General features: G+C 39.3%; 1 protein-coding gene and 1 pseudogene across 4 annotated transcripts in view; both read left to right on the top strand.

Annotated features, from left to right (window-relative positions):
• Window positions 1-2,089: 2,089 nt before the first annotated feature.
• The window catches only part of EIF2AK4 (eukaryotic translation initiation factor 2 alpha kinase 4), a 112,188-nt gene continuing 94,035 nt past the window's right edge, over window positions 2,090-20,242 (top strand). Inside the window, exons 1-4 of one of the 4 annotated variants that reach the window (XM_037834328.1) lie at window positions 2,300-2,318; window positions 14,412-14,524; window positions 15,306-15,493; window positions 17,843-17,945. Coding sequence is in view for 1 of the 4 variants with exons in the window: in XM_037834325.1 (XP_037690253.1) it covers window positions 2,175-2,318; window positions 14,412-14,524; window positions 17,843-17,945 (360 nt within the window). In the remaining 3 variants the exon portion in view is untranslated. Of the gene's footprint in view, window positions 2,319-9,981; window positions 10,090-14,411; window positions 14,525-15,305; window positions 15,498-17,842; window positions 17,946-20,242 lie in introns of those variants that run through there. The other 3 variants (XM_037834326.1, XM_037834327.1, XM_037834325.1) reach the window with 3 other exon arrangements.
• On the top strand, window positions 16,897-17,308 carry LOC119532175 (annotated as a pseudogene).

Below are 20,242 nucleotides of genomic sequence, written 5' to 3'. Positions count from 1 at the left end.
TGCAAAGGAGAGGCTAAGCCTACTTATAGTTGTGCCTAAGAGTCACCCCCAGAGAAACTCTTTTGTTGCTCAGATGTGTCCACTCTCTCTAAGCCAACTTAGCAGGTAGACTCACTACCCTCTCCCCTACGTGGTACATGACTCCCAGGGGTGTAAATCTCCCTGGCAATGCCGGACATGACTCCTGGGGATGAGTCTGGACCTTGCATCACAGGATTGAGAAAGCCTTCTTGACCAAAAGTGGAAAGAGAAATGAAACAAAGTAAAGTTTCAGGGGCTGAGAGATTTCAAATGGAGTCAAGAAGTCATTCTGGAGGTTATTCTATGCAGTATATAGATATCCTTTTTTAGTTTTTAGGGTAATGGAATAGCTAGAAGGCAATACCTGAAACTGTAGAACTGCAACCCAGTAGCCTTGATTCTTGAAGAAGAGTATATAATTATATAGTTTATATGGTGTGACTGTGTGATTTTGAAAACTCCCTTTATCCAGTGTATGGACAGATGAGTAGAAAAATGAGGACAAAAAGTAAATGCATAATGGGGGGATGGGGGAATGGGATGTTTTGGGTGTTCTATTTTAATTTCATTTTTATTCTTATTTTTATTTTTATTACTTTTTTGGGAGTAATGAAAATGTTCAAAAATTGATTGTGGTGATGAATGCACAACTATATGATGATACTGTGAACACTTGATTGTACACTGTGGGTGATTGTATGGTATGTGACTATATCTCAATAAAATTGCAGGAAAATGTGATTGAGTTAATCTTTTTGGACTTCAATGTAAAGGAAGGAAGGAAGGAAGGAAGAACAAAAGAAGAATAAAGACTGAGTGACTGGTTAGCAAGCTGTTGAAGTAATCCAGGGAAGAGATGATGATGGCCTGAACTAAGTAAGTGGCAATAAAATGGAGTAAAGTGAATGGATTAGAGGAGTAGTTAAGAGATAGCAACAATAGTATACGGTAACTCTCTGGATGTGGGAGTTGAGAGAATGTGAGGAGTCCAGTATGACACTTGTTGGCCTGGGCCACGGGGGTGGTGGTAGTGGTGCCATTTACCTAGATAGGGATTATTGGAAAAGAACAGGTACTGGGTGGAGGGAAGAGATGGTTTCTTGGGACAAGCTAGTGTTATTTGTGTTATCTGGCCAGAACTGAGCAGATCGATGACAGCAAGATACTCAACAATCTTTATTTAGCAAATAGTACAGGGGTAAGCAAGGTGAACTGAGGAAACATGTCACTTAAACCCAACTTCAGGTAACAGAATGTGATTGTTCTAAATTGACATGCAGCATTAGTTGGCAATTGACAGTGAATCACAATGACATTGTCTGTATAGATAATTTTATAAATATTTTAAAAAATATGCTTGGAGGCAGGATAAGACGGAAGGACTCCCTAAATTCACGTTAAGTGAGCTGGCCAGGAGCATAATTCTTTTCATGGATGCCGGGGTGGGAAGACATTTTTCAGTTGAAATTGCAAGGCGGAACCAGAGAGCTCTAAAGATGGTAATACAAGGGCAGAGGACATGCTGGGGATGTTGCATTCATGGTTAAGAGGATGAGTTTGGGATACTCAACTGGAGGAAAGGGAGTAGCGGTCGCGATTTTTACTCCTGGTAGCCTTGTTTCGGGAAAGTTCAAGGTGACGCTGCAGGTGACTAAAACCCATCAAAGTCTGCCACTCTTTAAAGAGTTCCCTCTCTCTATCCACGCCAGGTTGGAGAAGTTCCAGCACACACTTCTCTTGTTAAACAGACTTATTTGATGAAAACCGCACAATTTGGCATTGTCACCTGATTCTGCATGATTTGTTCTCTCCCACATTCCGGTAAGTTCCTCCACTCTCGTAAATGAAACCCTCTCTCTGCTTCCCTCCCTCGTTCGAGTTCCTCTCACCGGGGAGGCGTAGAGCTCCACCCCGCCCCCTAGCCCGGCACGGAGCCTCTTCCCGAGCACGAAGCCCCACCCCTGGCACTTAGCCCCGCCCCCTGCACAGAGCTCCGCCCCCGGCCCAGAGCCTCTTCGCCAGCACGGAGCCCCGCCCCCTGCACAGAGCTCCGCCCCCGGCACTGGGGCTCGTCCGGCACGGAGCACCGCCCTCGCGCCCACCCGGGGCCCACCTCCACCTCCAGGCCGCCCTGCCTCGGCCACCGCGCTGCCATGGTTGGGGGCCTTGGGGCCCCCGGGCGCGGCCGCGACGAGCCGCCGGAGAGCTACCCACAGCGGCAGGACCACGAGCTGCAGGCTCTGGAGGCCATCTACGGCGCCGATTTCCAGGACCTGCGGCCTGAAGCGTGCGGACGGGTAGGAATATGGGTCGTCCGGCCTGGCCTTCCCCGGCCCAGGGCCCGAGACGAGACGTTTCCAGATTGGGCCGATCCTTAGGATCCTGCAGCCCTTCCATCCTGTCCGGTTCCACCCGCGCTCACTTTTTGTCCTTGCACCCGCAGCCGCCCGGATCTCTAGAACCCCCATCTGGGTAGAATTCTCTTATCGCCTTTCACCGCAAGTAGGCTCCTCTTACCTGGCAGTGCTTTTTATCCCTGCTGACACTGACCCCGTACCATTCCTGCCTCCCTCCAGCCTTGCCCTTTATGTTTTCTTGAAAGCTCTTGAGGATGATTTTTATCCTTCTTTATATAGACTCACTGCAACTTTGTTCTGGGAACACTTTCTGGGGCTTGCACAGGCCTTTCAAGTCTCACCCTTCCGTGTATTCAAAACTGTAAACCAAATAATCCGCACTTTTCTCCCCAGGCATCCTCACTGTGTTTTCCAGTATGGAGGAACTTTCTCTCGGTACCTTCCTCTAAGGTGCTTAACTGAAAGACCACGTTCTTCTTAGCTGTAATAGAGAAGTGTGCCGAGTCTAGATATTTAAAAATGGCATTTGATTTAACATACTGTTTTCCCTTTTGTCTGGAAGTAAGTCAAGGCGTATTATAAACTGCTAGTACACCTCCATCTCACCCCCCTTGAAGAGTTCATCTACCAAGCTATTATGTCTCTGAATATTATTTTTAAAGTAGCACTTTCCTTCATCTGCCTTTACTTCTGTCATTCCACAGCATCTGCCTCCTCTACACGTCCAGGATTTCCTCCAGAAACAGGATCTTCTGAGCTGTCAGGGCAGCTCACCCAATGGGCTGCTTCCTTCATTCATCAAATATTTATTGTTCTAGGCATTGAGAATATAGCAGTAGGCAAAACAGACAAAACCTCTATCCCTAGGGAGTTTACTTTTCTAGTGCTTAATTTCAAAAGATATTTTTAACCTGAAATAGCAAGAATGTAAATATTCCCCTTATACATGCTTACAATAAAATAACATGACTTTCTAGTGATCTGGTAACTTCTCTGTTCCAAAACATTATAGAGAATCAGGAAGTAGGCCCAATAGCAGCCAAAACATGTCACACAGTGCACACCCTTCCTCAATGCAGAGCCCCTAAGAATTCATTCAGAGCCGATTTATTTACTTTATACAAACTTAGTTATCAGGTTCTAGGGAAGCAGGAATATAGAGAGGAAAATGAAGTTACTCAAGGTAGGGATACTGACAATCCCAACAATTTACAGCTGCTCACCTTTTTAACAAGATAGGAGACCAAAAAAAACAAAACAAAAACTGTAGCAGACAGGCAGAAGAATTCAAATAGCTGTCTGTGGCCCATGATGCACAGATGCACAAATGGCCCTAAACACTTTCATTAGGCCCCATAGGCAAATAATTGATGGTCATAAAGTCATAATCAGAGTTTAGTCATTCAACAAGTACTTATTATCACCGGCTGTTTGCCAGTGGTCAGGAAAAGGCTGTACAGGTCCACAATCCCTTCTCCTTGAGGCCCGATGGATTTCACAGTTCAGATGTGTTCATGTGTGTTCATGTGAATGTTACCTAATACCTCCTGTGGTGCATGGGGCAGCATACACAAAGACAACAACAAAATGAATGAATATTCAGATAGTCACAGAGTGGGATGAATAAAAACTACAAATAGCCTCTGGTCAATTCAGGCCAAATTTGCAATTGATAAATTCAGGTCAGATTTTTTTTTTAAACTTCTTTTGGGGGGACATATTATAAATGTAGATTTCAGTTTAGAAGCACATGTATATAATTTTTAAATAACTAAACAGTCTTGGAGTGCATACTAAAAATTAACTGAAAAAATTCGAACACCGCTGGTTTAAAATATGATTAACCATATAGTTGCAAATTTATTATTAACTTAATTAGCTTGGCCAGCTTTCCATATCAGCAAAGGGTCTGCTCATTTATAATTTAATGGCTATTGCAAATTTCCCTCCAAAAAGCTTGCTTCTATCTCTGGGTCCACCAGTAGTGTATAAGGGTGTTTCTTTTCCCAAATCTACCAACATTATATATCTCAGACTTTTTCGTCTTTGCCAGCAGGTAGATGAAATATCTCTCATTTTAATGTTTATTTCTTCAGTTATAAATTATGTAGACTATCTATGTTTGCAAGCCATGGATTTTTCTGTGAACTGCTCATGTTCTTTACTATTTTTCCACTGTATTGTCTTTTTTCTTATACATATATAGTCAGAATATCTACTTTTTGTTTTATGGTCTCTGTGATTGGGTTTTTTTTTCTTTTTCCTTTCCTGGAAAAGACATCCCTACTCCAGTGTTACCAAAAAATCAATTCCCCAAGGTTTTCTTTTAATTCTTTCATGACTTCATTTTTAAACTACCAAATTAAAGATAAAAATAACTTTTAAAAAAAGAGTTCTTAGCTCCATCTAAGTATGAATCTAGCCATCCCTACCTCTCCCTGCCCCCATAGCTAACCAGTTAGACAAACATAGTTGAGTTTAAATTTTTTTTGCACTACTAATTTGAAATTCTGCCTTTATACTACATGAGACTAGCTTTGTGAGGACAGGGTCTGTGTATTTGTTCACTCCTATATGCCCCGTGCCTGGTTTCAAGCTCTCAAAAATGTTTATTGAATGAAATAATTTCCATATGTTTTGGGTCTATATTTTGACTGTCTATTCTATTCCATTAATCTATGTAAGCAACAATACCACACTGCTTTACTTACACTAGTTTTATACCAAAGCCTTAATATTTAATGCGGTTGCCTTTTATAAGGCATTCTTGTAATTTCTTCACTAATTTACATTCTTTTTTTATATGAGCTTTAGAATCAGCTTGCCTGGTTCAAAAATTCTGTTGGCATATTTATTGGAATAACATTACATGTATATAATTTGGGGAGAATTCAGATTTACTTCTGAATATTTTAATGTTTGTTTACAGTGGAGCTATGGGTTATTAAATTTTTAAGAATCTAGCATTTCTTAGATTGACAAAAGGCAAATTCTTGGACAGAAAATGAATGAACTTGGTGATTTTTATATGGTAAGTTACAGAAAATATTCATTCTTAAAAAAAGAGATATGAGGATATTAGTAATTTTTAAGGCATTTAATATAAAATCCAGAGGGATGTTATCTAATTTCCATTTTCTGAGCTTTTTACTCTCAGCATTTTTATTTTGGGCATCTTCACAGATTTAAGAAAAATCAAAGGCCTGCCCAGACTACCTAGCTTTCATATGTTCCTTTATTTCTAGGTTTTTTAATATTTTCACATTGACTAGAGTTTCTCCACCATGTTTCTCCCCCATGTTACAGATCCAAAGCAGGTAAGAAATAAGAGGCCATGGTGAGCAAAATCTTGCCATCAAAATTCAAAGAGGCTATGATTAGCAGAGTCCTAGGTAACAATTGTAGGTAACCGAACACCTGAAAGTGATTTGAATTGTGTGTAATTTTCATTTAATTTCCCCAACTTCATCCTTATTCTGCTCTTGCCTTGTAAATAGTGAAGTTTAGTTACAGGCTGTCATTGACCCTCATGCTTCAGATTTGCAGCTGCATAAGATGGCTGATAAAATCCTTGTGTTTTAAGTCTTGCCCTTCATTCCAGTACTGTAAACACAGTCAGATACTTTATTTTATTGGGACTGAGTGGTAGAATGTGCCTGAGAAAAGCACGTTCTGACCAAGCAGCAGGGATTTCTGGCAGCATTGGGTGGGGCTCCTCCAGGAGGTGTGTATTGCACAGAGAAGGGTCCCTGAGTTGTGTTCCTCATCCTTTGGGGTATTTTAAGAACCTTGACTGATTTTGTTTCTTGAAGAACTGATGCTTTTGTTGTTGTTATTGTTGAGCTCAAATGAGCATTATTTCATGTTTTAGGGCTGAATTTGCATAACTCTTTGGATTTATATGTTTGAGATTTGTTTGGTTATTTGATAACAGTTCAGGAGAGTATCCAACTTGATGATCCTATTAAGATGCAAATTTAATTTATATCGTATGGTAGCAATATATGGCCTTCTCTCCTTGTGCTGGTTTCATGTCACTTGCATTTCCAGTTTTCAAAACAAATACTTTGTTTCTCATTGAGGACTTCATGTATTTTGTAGCTGGTAAACTTTACACTGTGTTTTTCTTTCCTTTGGTGTGCTTGAAAAAGCTCAGTTACTCCTTGCTTTGTGTTAGTCTGCAAATATTCCAGGAATTCATTACTTCCTTGTTCAAGTGAAGTCAAAGATTTTTATCAACACTGAATTCTCATGACCATTTATAGTCATGGAGGTCCTAACCCACCCAGCATCTGGTTGGTTAAACTGTTTTTAATCAGTCCTGTTTTAGCTCCAGTAGAAGTCCTTGAATGCACTAGTATCAGCGCTACTTGGTATCCTAAACTTGTCTTACATAAAAGTCTCTTCATGGGTTGGGGAGCCTCTTAGTTTGCTTGAGAAAGGCCTGACAAATAGTCTTATCTCTGAAAGCACTATTCCCTGAGATTTTTATTTATTTTTATTTTCACATTTATTTTCACTGAGCCTGTATTGTTTAGGATTATATTTGGCTGCATGCAACCAAAAAAAAAAGTTAAAATAATAAAAAAAAAGTTTATTTTCTCTCATGTAAAATCTGTAGTCTAGGGCTCCTTCTGTTTTGCTCTTCTACCATCCTTGTTGTGCCCCTCATAATCCAAAATGGCTATCTGAACTCCAGCTATCAGATCTGCATTCTGGATGCAGACAGCTGGAAGGAAAAAGAGATGAAGAAATTACACCCCTTTCCTTTAACATCACTTCCTGGAAGTTGCATTTGATATTTCTTCCTACATCTTATTGGCCACACTTAGCTGCAAAGGTCTCTGGTATCCAGCTGAATTATCAGGGTTCTTTCTATGGCTAAGAAATAAGGAGAGAATGGATGTTGGGGGATAATTAGTAGGCTGCTGAGAAATCCCCCCAAATCTGTGCAGAATATCATTCTGGTCCAGTTAAATTCTGTCAAAGAAAGATCAGGGCCTTACCAGTAGCCCATCAGACCAGTAACTTAAGTGTCCTGCTGTTCTCACTTTGGGTTGGCCTCACGTGGTACTCAGATCCAGACAAGCTGTTGGGTTTGTCCCCAACCATATGTTATTCCTGAGTGCTCATGGGCGTGTTCCTTCATCCAGGCCACCCTCACTGGACTCACGTACCTCCTAAAGCCAAAGTCTTTATGCATCCAGGAGTCTTCATTTTGCACCAAAAATCTTTCCTCTTTCCTAAAAGTTTATTTGGACACTATCTGGGCTCACTGCCAATATCATTGCTGTCCTGCTAGTGTTCCTTTGCTGTGGAAGTTACGGGAACCCTAGACCTGCCTGATGTTCTATGGCTAGTTCCACCCAGGAGTGTTTGCAGGGTCCTAACTCTCCTTTTTCAGCTCCCTCTTGGTGTGTGGCCTGTGTTTTACATACCAGCATCCCTCACCAGGGGAATTTCATCCCAGGGGCTGGCTGAGTGAGTCGAGGGTTTAAAGGCCTCCCTCCCTGAGGCTTGCCAGCAGTCCTTACTGGACTCATTGTGCTTTGTTAAACATTCCCTTTAGCAAAGGATATCTTCATAATGTGTAGAACCCCAGTAGGTCCTGTTTCATGAAGCTTACTTCTTGTTCCAGTGGCTCTGGGCATAAAGTCATGCTCCACCCCAAGCCATTTCTGAAGACGGTTAGTTACATTCAGATATACTCTTAATTTCTTTCATAAAAACAAAAGGGAATCTTAAACCAGATTTGTTACCTTATATATGCAGAGATTACTCACTTCATGTGGCATATGTTATCCTTGTTGCAAGTTTATTTCCATACTGGGCCCAATAAAGGCCTGTCCTTTGATTTGCATCTATATAGTTTCTACTTGGACAACTTGCAGATAATGATAGTTCTACTTCTTATTATTTACATGCTTCTTGCTCTTTCCAGTTATAAAGGGCTATTCCTGTTTTGTTGCTTCAAAAACAGATCTACCATTACTCCTAGGTGGGGTTCTTATATTTTAACACCTTGATTTAGCCCTTTCACATTGGGCCTGCTGAGTGTTGAATATCTTTAAGGAGACATTACCCCGTTCTTCCTTTTCTTTCTCACTCCCTCTCCCTCTCTTTTTCTTTCTCTTTATTGTGGTAAAATATACATAATTTTAAATTTACCATTTTAACCATTTTTGAGTATATAATTCAGTGACATTAAGTATATTCACGACCTTCTGTAAATGTGACCACTGTTTCTAGAACTTACAATCATCCCAAACAAAAACTCTACACCCATTAAGCAAGAGCCTTCTTTCCCCCAGCCCCTGGTAGCCTGGTAGCCTCAATGAATTTGTCTATTCTAGTTAGTTCTGGCTTATTTTGCTAAGCATACTGTTTTCAAGGTTGATCCGTGTTGTAGCATGTATCAGAACTTCATTCCTTTTTATGGCAGAATAATATTCCATTGTCTGTATATACCACATTTTGTTTATCCATTCAACTGTTGATGGATTTTGGGGTTGCCTCTACCTCTTGTCTATTGTGAATAATGCTGCTGTTAACACTAGTGTACAAGTATCTGTTTGAGTTCCTGTTTTCAAATCTTTTGGTTATATACTGGAATTTCTGGGTCACATAGTAATTCTTTTTAACTTTCTGAGGAATCAGGGAACTGTATTCCACAGCAACTATATGATTTTGCATTCTCCACATATTCATCAATACTTTTAGTCTCTATTTTTTTATTATTATTCCTAAATAATAACCATCCTTCTGGGTGTGAAGTGATATCTCTTCATTTTGATTTGCATTTGAAATGATATTTGCTGTTAAGCATCTTTTCATGTGCTTGTTGACCATTTGTGTATCTTTTCGGGAGAAATGAGAGAAATGTTTGTTCAGTCATTTTCTCTTTTTAAAATTGGTTTCTTTCTGTTGTTGATGAATTGTAAGAGTTCTTTATTATTCTGAATATTACTCTCTTATCAGACATATGATTTGCAATTATTTTCTCTTATTCTGTGGGTTGTCTTTTCACTCTTGATAGTGTCCTTTGATGCACAAAAGTTTTAAGTTTTTACACAGTTCAATTTATCTATTTTTTCTTTTCTTGCCTGTGTTTTGAGTTTTACACTTAATAAACTACTACCAAATCCAAGGCTATGAAGATCTTCCCTATGTTTTCTTCTAAGAGTTTTATAGTTTTATCTCTTACATTTAGGCCTTTGATCTGTTTTGAGTTCATTGTTGCATATGGCATAAGGTAACGATCCTACTTCATTCTTTTGCATGTAGATATCAAGTTTTCCCAGCACTATTTATTGAAAAGACTATCCTTTCCCTATTGAATGGCCTTGGCACTCCTGTCAAAAATCAATTGACCATGTATGTGAGCGTTTATTTCTGAACTCTCAGTTCCATTCCATTGATCTGTATGGCTGTTTTTATGCTGGTACCACAATGTTTTGATTACTGTCACTTTGTAGTTTTGAAATTGAGAAGTGTGAGTTCTCCAACTCTATCCTTTTTCAAGATTATTTTGATTGTTTGGGTCCCTTGAAATTCTCCTCTTATTTTCTTACCTCTTTATTTCTTTTTGTATCTTTTGAACTAGGTCAACTATGAACTTAGAACACTATTCTCATTTGCTATTTTGAAATAAAGTTTTCACTGGTTGTTTCACTGGTCAACAGCAAAATGAGAAAATTAAAGTCAAAATAATGTGAGTAAAGATACATCTGTGTAACATAAATTGACCGTTCTTAAGACATGACTGTTCTTTATTCTGAGATATTCTTCCTTCTGCTTTGGTATTAAAATATCCTCTATCTTCTAAGGTGATATCTACAGTAAAGGGGTGGGGCAAAAAAGAATTTTCTTGACAGAATTATTAGCTGGTGATTATAAGTCTCTCCAAATTTTGTGACCTAGGAAATGAGAAAGCCTGCAAAGATTTGCAATGTTGAAAATATCCAACATTGCACTGGTAAAATATTGTCTGAGTCTAATTTCTCTGTTTTAATGTCTTTAAAATGTGGTTGTAAAACCTCTGGACTGGATTGTTGTCAGGAAATGAGTAACAATAACACAGGCAAAGACTGGCTGATGGCATTTGCTTCAGAATAAGTTGGCCATAAGTTGATAATTATCTAAAGTGAGTGATGGGTGCCTGGAGTTCATTATACTATTATCTCTGCTTTTGTTTGAAAATTTCCACAATGAAAAGTTAAAAATAAAAAAGTAGCTGAAAGGATATTTAAGGAGACCTGTCAAAGCAGTAGTTTTTCATCTTTTTCTTAGCAACTAAATATTTTAGTTTCTGTTAGCAGCTAAAAGCTTTGTATGCTAACTTCTGTCTAATATATAAAGCAGATAAACATTGCACTGCCCTGGCCCAATTGGTTAGAGGAGGTGTGGAGCCCTGTAAGGTTAGACTCACCCTTGCCTCTTTTGTGTCCTCTCCAAGGAAATCACCAGCTTTCCTTTTTTTCTCATCCTTCTAATCCTCTAGGCTCCTATCAAAGTCCAGTCTGTCTCTGTAGGGCCCAACTTTGACAAGGAAAATGCGTTCTCTCTGGCACAGGGTTTGTTTTTAAACCATGCTTTAAGAAAATATGACTGGGAGAAACTAAGATGGCGGCTAGGTGAGACAGGGCAAAAAAACACCTCTGTGAAAAACACTAGATAAAAACCAGAAAGTGACCCAGAATACTGGTTACAGTGATGTGCCAGCTGGACGAGGTCTGTATACTTGGTGAAACTGGGAGTCTGCATTCTGAAATGAGTGAGTAAGCTGGCTGGAAGACCCGCAGCCGCGCGGCGTTGTGGGGAAGCCAGGGCTTGGCATTTGGAGACCGACTGGCTCTTTTAAAAAAAAACAAAAAGGGAAAAACCCAGGAGCGGCTGCAGTTGCGGGAGTGGGAACCACGCAGTAAAACAGCAAGAGGGGGCTGGGCCGGCCTCTTGGTGTCTGACCTGGAGGATGGTCCGCTGCAGATACCCTCGGGGCCGGGGGAACGGAGGGGAGAGCTGGAAGCAGAAAGAAACCCCGCGGCTAGCAGCTGGCTCCCCGGAGGGCTGGATAAACTCCTGCCCAGGGCCGTGCCCACAGCCCAGAGCCCCACCAGTTGTCCCGGAGCTGGGAAGGAGGAACTGTGCAAGGGGGGGGGTGTTGAGACGCCCCATTCAGCCATCTTTGCATCAGGCTGAGAGCACCCCGCACAGCCCAGCAGCCCGGGGCTTCCCTTGAGGGACAGCGCTCACTTGTGACGTAGCACGGCATTCCCTCCGCAGAGGTCCTGGAGGATCACGACTAGGAGGGGGGACCCGCTCAGAGAACCCAGGGACGCTACGCCAAGTCCGGTGGTTTGTGGGACACAGCAAGAGAGAAGGTCTGGGGCTGAAATGAAATGAAGGCTTAGACTCTTGCGGCGGCCTTGAATCTCCGGGAACTTGGGGGATTTGAATATTAAAGCTGCCCTTCCTCCCTGGCCACCCATACACACGCCCCACATTCAGGGCAGATGGCTCCAGCAACACACCCAAACTGAGTTCTCCAACTGAACCCCACAAGAATCATTTCCCCACACACCGCGGGAACAAGGTTGAGAACTGACTTGAGAGGTATAGATGACTCACAGATGCCATCTGCTGGTTAGTTAGAGAAAGTGTATGCCACCAAACTGTGTTTCTGAAAAATTAGATTGGTATCTTTTTTTTTACAACTTGAAAGAACCCTATCAAGCAAAGCAAATGCCAAGAGGCCAAAAACAAGAGAAAATCTTAATGCATATGATAAAACCAGACAATATGGAGAATCCAACTCCAAACACACAAATCAAGATATCAGAAGAGACTCAGTACTTGGCAGAATTAATCAAAGAACTACAATCAAGGAATGAAAACATGGCAAAGGATTTAAAGGACATCAAGAAGACCATGACTCAGGGTATAAGTGACATAAAGAAGAGCCTAGAAGAGCATAAAGAAGACATTGCAAGAGTAAATAAAAAAATACAAGATCTTATGGAAATAAAAGAAACTGTTGGTCAAATTAAAAAGACTCCGGATATTCACAGTACAAGATTAGAGGAAGTTGAACAACGTCTCAGTGTCCTAGAAGTCCACAGAATAGAAAATGAAAGAACAGAAGAAAGTACTGAGAAAAAAATTGAAAAAATCGAAATGGATCTCAGGAGTACGATAGATAAAGTAAAACGTCCAAACTTAAGACTCATTGGTGTCCCAGAAGGGGAAGAGAAGGGTAAAGGTCTAGAAAGAGTATTCAAAGAAATTGTTGGGGATAATGTCCCCAACCTTCTACACAATATAAATACACAAAGCATAAATGCCCAGTGAACTCCAAATACATCCACTCCCAGACATATTCTGATCAGACTCTCAAATACTGAAGAGAAGGAGCAAGTTCTGAAAGCAGCAAGAGAAAAGCAATTCACCACATACAAAGGAAACAATGTAGGACTAAGTTGTGACTACTCAGCGGCCACCATGGAGGTGAGAAGGCAGTGGCATGACATATTTAAAACTCTGAGAGAAAAAAATTTCCAACCAAGAATACTTTTATCCAGCAAAACTCTCCTTCAAATTTGAGGGAGAGCTTAAATTTTTCACAAACAAATGCTGAGAGACTTTGCCAATAAAAGACCTGCCCTACTTCAGATTCTAAAGGGAGCCCTACCAACAGAGAAACAAAGAAAGGAGAAAGAGATATAGAGAATTTTAACAGACATATATAGTACCTTACATCCCAAATCACCAGGACATTCATTTTTCTCTAGTGATCATGGGTCTTTCTCCAGAAGGGACCATAAGTTAGGACATAAAACAAGCCTCAATAAATTAAAAAAAAAATTTTTTTGAATATACTCAAAGCAAATTCTCCAACCACAGTGGAATACAAATAGAAGTCAATAATTTTTAAACTGTAACTCCACTGTTTACTTCCTACATGATATAAAATACACAAACTCTGATGACAAATCAGTGGTTTTGAACTCAACGTAAAATATGTAATTTTAGACAACTATATAAAGGTGGGGTAACGGAAGAGTATAGGAACATAGTTTATGTGTCCTATTGAAATGAAGATGGTATCAAAGAAAAACAAGATTGTTATGGATTTAAGAGGTTAATTTTAAGCCCCACAGTAAACACAAAGAAATTATCAGAGAATATAACCATAGAAATGAAAAGTAGAGTATGGGTTAAGAGAAATGGGGGAAGGGGCAATGAGGAGTTAAGAAATGAGTGTAGGGTTGCTGTTTGAGGTGAAGGGAAATTTCTAGTAATGGATGGTGGGAAAGAGCATTACAACATTCTAAATGTGATTAATCCCACAAATGGAGGGCTAGGGAGGGGGTGGAATGGGAAGATTTAGGCTGTATATATGATTCCACAATTGAAAAAAAAAAAAAGTCTAAATAGATGACAATTGAATGCCAAGTATGAACCTGGATGGGATTGGAGAATGGAGGACAGGAGGCCCAAAGGAACACAGTTGAGACATAAGAAAAAGGAAATATAGAATGTAAGCTTTGTATCATTGTTGAATCTCTTGTACTTCTTAGCTGCACTTAATGGGATTGCATAAAAGAATGTTCTTATTCATGGGCAGTGTATATGTGAATTATAGTGTTTGTTCAAGGGTGTGTGCAGCTAGCTCTCATATGTTCAGAAGACAGAGCAATAGATGGATGATAGGGAGGGAGGGAGGGAAAGAAACAGCGATATGACAGCATGTTAAAGTTGGTGGATTGGGCTATCGGGGGAGGGGGGTCAGAGTATGATGGAATTCTGTGTATGGGTTTAGTATTGTTTTTGCAACTGTTCCTATAACTTTGAATTTATTTCAAAATTAAAAAAATATTTTTTTAAATAAAAAAAAGAAAATATGACTGAACACCTATATAGAATATAATTACCTATAATATTTTAAAAATAGAACTTTTGAGCTAAGATGATTATCATCCTAATCTTTATTGATTGGCTATCTAGGAAGAAAAATATTTTCTTTTTCTCTTTTAGGTCAAAAAGCCCCCTGAAATCAATTTAGTTCTGTACCCTCAAGGCCTGACTGGTGAAGAAGTATATGTGAAAGTGGATTTGAGGGTTAAATGCCCGCCAACCTATCCAGATGTGTGAGTACATATGTAAAAAGCTTTGATGTGATTTCAGTTTTCTGTTTTGACAGCTCGAAATTAGTGGTATTTTCTCCTTCTTTTCCCCATTCCACTTAAAGTTTTATTTCCTATCCCTTGTTTCATCAAAACTACATCAACAATAGAAATTTTCACAAAGACTGTCTTGTTTTAAGTCTGCTTGTAATTGTTGAATAGTCGCTACAGATATTGTTATTTGTACAGTGACTAATTGTTTACTTCCTCTGAAGTGTTAGCTTTTGTTTATCTAATTCTTCATAAAATAGGAAGAGTAAGACTTTAGAAGGAAAAGAGGAAGTTTGGTGACTATTAAAGCACTTGTGTACTTAGTCTTAAAGTGATTGGCATCAGAATTCAGAGTAGCCTTCTGTGCCTAAGACGTTTACTTCTAGAGTGAAGGGGTGAAAGCCACCCTGCTTCACAGTGGGGCCCTCCTGGTATCGCTTCCTTGCACAGAGCTGTCCCACACACTGCAGCATGTTTAGCATCCCTAGCCCCTCCCCCAAAGGCCAGGAGTGTTCTCCACTCCACTGAGACAACCACAAAAACCCCACACATTTCCAAACTCCCCCTGGAGGTGATACCACTTCTGGTCGAGAATCACTGGTTAGAGCAAAAGCATTAGCCTATCAGGACTCACGTGTTCTTTTTTTTATTTTTTTGAATATTATGGATATTTGGTAGAATCTTTCCCCAGACATTCCATGTGAAAAGGCAGATTGGCTTGGATGATGTTATGTGGTTTGAACTTATTTTGCAGGGTACCAGTCCAGATTTTTGAGTAGGAAAGTGACAAAAGAGAACATTGCCTTACACAGTGGATGGTAAATTTATGGAATTTGTTTTCCTAAGAGGTGATGGAGGATGTGAATATACAGATAAGTCAAGGCTGAGCAACTTGAGACAACCCTCTGTGGGCCCCGACACTATACCTAGAGTGTATATATAGTAGGTATGCAAAAGCTAATTAATGAATTAATTAAAGGGAAAATAAATTTATGAAAGAAAAATAAGACAGTACCTCAAGAACTCAAAATGTTTATTCTTCTGGAAAAATCAGAATGAAGAAAACCTTAGATATATAAGTGCTAAAATGTTCATTGTAGCATTATTTATGAAACTGAAAACTGGAACCAGTCTAATATCAGATGCTAGTGCAATGTTACTCAACCTTTGGCTCTGTTGACATGTAGGGCTGGATAATTCTTAGTTGTGGGGCTTGTCCTATGCATTGTAGGAGGTTTAGCAGTATCCCTGGCCTCTACCCACTAGAGCCAGGAACACCGTCTTCACCAGCTTGTGACAGCCAAAAATGTCTCCAGACATTGTCAGATATCCCCTGGGGGGCAAAATGGATGAGAACCACTGTACTAGAGAACCATTCAGGTAAATCTTGATGTGTCCACTTGGTAAAAATATTGTGGAATGATTTTTAAAAACAACATGGAAATACTTATAAAAAGTTAGAAAATAAAAATGATAATATCAACTATATAAAATTATGAATTAATGTGGCAAAGACTTCAAGAGAACCGTGGAAAATAAGAAAAAGTTTCATTAACTGGGTACTGTAGGTGACATTTTCACCATTCTATTAGTATTGCTGTATAGTGTTTGTTTAATTTTTAAAAAATAATTATGGAAAGCTTGACTTAGGGGGACATTCCTCATCCTTTTGAAATGACGTTTTGTAGGAAAACTTTCTTTTTCTGCAAATAGTCTTTGATGCCTCTGTGAGAGAGAACATCCTGAGTTAAATGGACCGTATGTGGACTCAGAACTGTAGTTCTACTATTGTTTTCTCATATAAACTGCTTTCTCCCAGATTGCCATCCATCCAAGTAGATAATGATTACAGTGACTTATCACACTGAAGTGTTGGGAGAATGCATAGAATAGGTGAATAGGCTTTGTTAACTTAAGGTACCATGCATTCATTACTCAGGAATATTTGAGATAAAGTATTGAATAATCTATACTTCAGTAAAACTAAATGAAATCTATTTAATCTCAGTCAGTTGTTATTGGATGTTAATTGGTTGCAAATAAAAAGAAATCTGAGCTTTCCTTGAGTAGAAAATGTTGACTCTTAGAGAAGCTCTATAGGAATGAAGAGGGGCATGGATTAGGCAAACTAGGAACAATCAGAGTTTGCAGAGTATGTAAGACTGGATTTATATGTGAGTGAGTGAGCATTTCCACCCTGTGTCCAATCATAGAAGAGTGACTAGCAGGTTGTGGGAATACTATGTGGATCACTATGGTACCATCTTGCCTAGTCCTTCTTGTTCTGCTTTATGCTGGAGCACACAAACAAGGGCAGAACACTTGGGCTCTTGCCAGAGAGCTGCCAGAGCCAGATTAACTGATGTTGGAGGCAAGCCAAGATCAAGAATTACCGTAAAATGATACAAGGAAGTACACAGAGCTGGAATGATATTCTAAAAAGAGTTGGGACCTGGGCCGATTGTGGCAGCCATAGGAAGGCTGTGAATTCAGATTTGAGGCATCGCTGAGCCCGCGGAGAAGATACCATGAGCAAGGCTCATCTGCCCGAGTTGAAAAAATTTATGGGCAAGAAGCTATCGTTGAAATTAAATGGTGGCAGACATGTCCAAGGAATATTGCAGGAATGTGATCCCTTTATGAATCTTGTGATGGATGAATGTGTGGAGATGGCAACTAGTGGGCAACAGAACAATATTGGAATGGTGGTAATACGAGGAAATAATATCATTGTTAGAAGCCTTGGAACGAGTATAAAGAATGGCTGTGTTCAGTAGAGAAATAAATTGCTTCCACATGTCCCCTCCCCAAAAGGCCTTTTTTACTGTGATATAATAATTAGGTCATGTGTAGTCTTCATATTAAAATTTTTTGTTAAACTTAAAAAAAAAAAAGAGATGAGAGTCTGGGGCAAAACAGAGGCAAATATAATTGATGTTGGGAACATGGGAAACCTTAATCAGATTATAAAGCCAAAATCAGAAAAAGAGAAGTTGGGAGAAACCAAAATCAGACCTAGGGGGGCCAGATCACCCACCTGACAGCCCAGACTGAAGCTTTTGACTAGTCCACCGCCTCCCCAAAAGGTGCCATTCACTCCATGCAAAGCACTGTGGCAAATGGAGTTGCTGGGATATAGTTGAAATCCTTTTGAGATGAAGGGAAATGTTGCTGGGGGCATAGAGAGGTTCACATATGAGGCCCATACGAAATCCCCAGGACCAGTGTTGGAGCTTAGCAAATGTTCATGTGTGCTTTCTGGAGTAACTCCCTTTTTGTTTTCTTTTCCAGAGTCCCTGAAATAGAGTTAAAGAATGCTAAAGGTCTATCAAATGAAAGTGTTAATTTATTAAAATCCCGCCTAGAAGAACTTGCCAAAAAACATTGCGGGGAGGTAAGATTTGTTTATGTATAAGAAGACAAAAAAAATCTCATTGTGTTCACCAGCATTTGCCTTATTGCCCTTTCTTTAGTTTAAAGGCTTTTCCTGTGTACCTCATTCCAATTTGGACTAGGATATTTTGTTTTTATTGGTAGTTATGAAGGGGAGCATTGTAATTTATATTTCTTTAATTTACAATGTTTGTGAATTACAAATTGAAGAGTATATTTAGATGGTACTAATGATGCTTAAATTAGAATTTTTGTGAAAATAGTTGATGTGAACCTGGCTGTAGTTCTTTCACATTTTGGGCCTGCCATCATGACTTGATCTTGACTTAAACCTTCATGTTGGAAAATGTTAGCAGACAGGCAATTTCTAACCAAACTTTGCCACCTCTTCTCTTTTTGTATTAGAATTCACTGTTTTCCTTCTCAATAATTAGCACATTCTCTACTCCTTCACTGTCCCTTCTGTGCCTGAGCGTTTAGTTCAGTACCAAATTCTTTTGTAACCCTCTGAACGTAGGGGTGCACAGGAGTTCACCGTTGGGTAGTAGAGCTCCCCGTGGAGGGCAAGACTAGGTGACTGCTGAGAGCTGACTATTACTGTGATTTCCTTAAACCATGCTTCTTCTCTTTGAGTATAATCCATCTTTGTGTCACTTTTGTATAAAGTCACTCCATGTTTTTGCCTGGGCAGCTTGTGATTAATTATCCCATCATGTCAAAACTGAGAAGCCTTAAGAAAGGACTAGCCCTAGACCGCCATGTCTATTTTGGACCTCTCCTAAAGATGATCAGATGTAACTTTCACTTTCTATAAAATGATTGGACTGCTTTTCACGTGCATTCTGTAACATAGTGAACCATAATGTGGTCTGTAGGGTGCATTTGGCTATAAAATTATGTCCACCTAAATTGCTGTTTCCAAGACTTTAGTGATTGATGAGAACAGCCTGGTAAAAAAAAAATTAGAAATTAAAAATAAGCCTTGGGAGTTATTCTAAAGTTTTTTCTAGTGTCAGGGTACTCTAATTCTAACTAAAAAATGCTATATTGGAAATTCAGTACAAAAATTCATTGGTTTCTTGGATTCATTATTTGTGATTTTTTTTCTGAAAATTGTTTTGCTTTATTTTGAATTAAACCTTTTATTTTGAAATAATTATAGATTCACATGCAGTTGTAAGAAATAACACAGAGAGATCCCTGTATCATTTACCTACTTTTCCACAATGATACATCTTGCAAAACTGTAGTACAATATCACAACCAAGATATTGACATTGCTACAGTCAAGATACAGTACATTTCCGTCCCCACAAGGATCCCTCATGTTGCCCTTTTCTAGCCACCTTCCCACCCCTACCCCATGTTTGACACCTGGCAAACACTAATCTGTTCTCCATCTGTATAATTTTGACAATTCAAGAATATTATATAAATGGAATCATGTAGTATGTAACCTTTTGGAATTGGCTTTTTTCAGTCAGGGTAATTCTCTGGAGATTCCATTGTTACATGTATCAATAGTTTACTGATTTTTATTGTTGAGTAGTATTTAACCTTTCATCCTTTGAAAAGCATCTGAGTTGTTTCCAGTCCGGGGCTATTACAATTAAAGCTGTTATAAGCATTCCTGTACAGGATTTTGTGTGAACATAGGTTTTTTCCTCTGGGATAAATTCCCAGGCGTGCAATTGCGGGTGGTTCATTATTTGCATGTCCAGTTTTTTAGGAAACTGCCAAACTGTTTTTCAGAGTAGCTATACCATTTTACATCCACATAGCAATGTGTGAGTGATCCAGTTTTTCCACATCCTTGCCAGCATTTAATAATGTCACTATTTTACATTTTATTTTTATATTTTTAATTGACTTTAATTTTTAGAACACTTTTAGATTTACAGAAAAATTGAGCAAATAATTCAGAGTTCCCATATATCCCCCCAAACAATTTGTGTGTTAATGTTACCCATTAATGAACCAATTATTATTTTAATATCCATAGCATATGTTCAGGGGTTCACTGTGTTATACAGTTCTCTGGGTTCCAAGAATCCCCTGTAATTTGCCTGCTCATCCTTCTCCCCAAATCCCAGGCAACTACACATCATTTTGCTGAATATAGTTTTGCCTTTTCCAGAATGTCTTATAGCTATAATCCTACAGTATGTAGCCTTTCAGACTGGGTTCATTCACTTAGGAATATGCATTTAAGGTTCCTCCATGTCTGTTGTGGCTTTTGATGGCTCATTTCTTTCTTTTCTTTTTTTAAATTTTTATTTGAAAATAATTTCAAGCCTA

Source organism: Choloepus didactylus, chromosome 4 (assembly GCF_015220235.1).
Source record: "Choloepus didactylus isolate mChoDid1 chromosome 4, mChoDid1.pri, whole genome shotgun sequence".
In the NCBI taxonomy this organism is placed as follows: Eukaryota; Metazoa; Chordata; class Mammalia; order Pilosa; family Megalonychidae; genus Choloepus; species Choloepus didactylus.
Note: the sequence above shows the minus strand (reverse complement) of the source record. Positions and strands in the feature narration are given on the sequence as shown.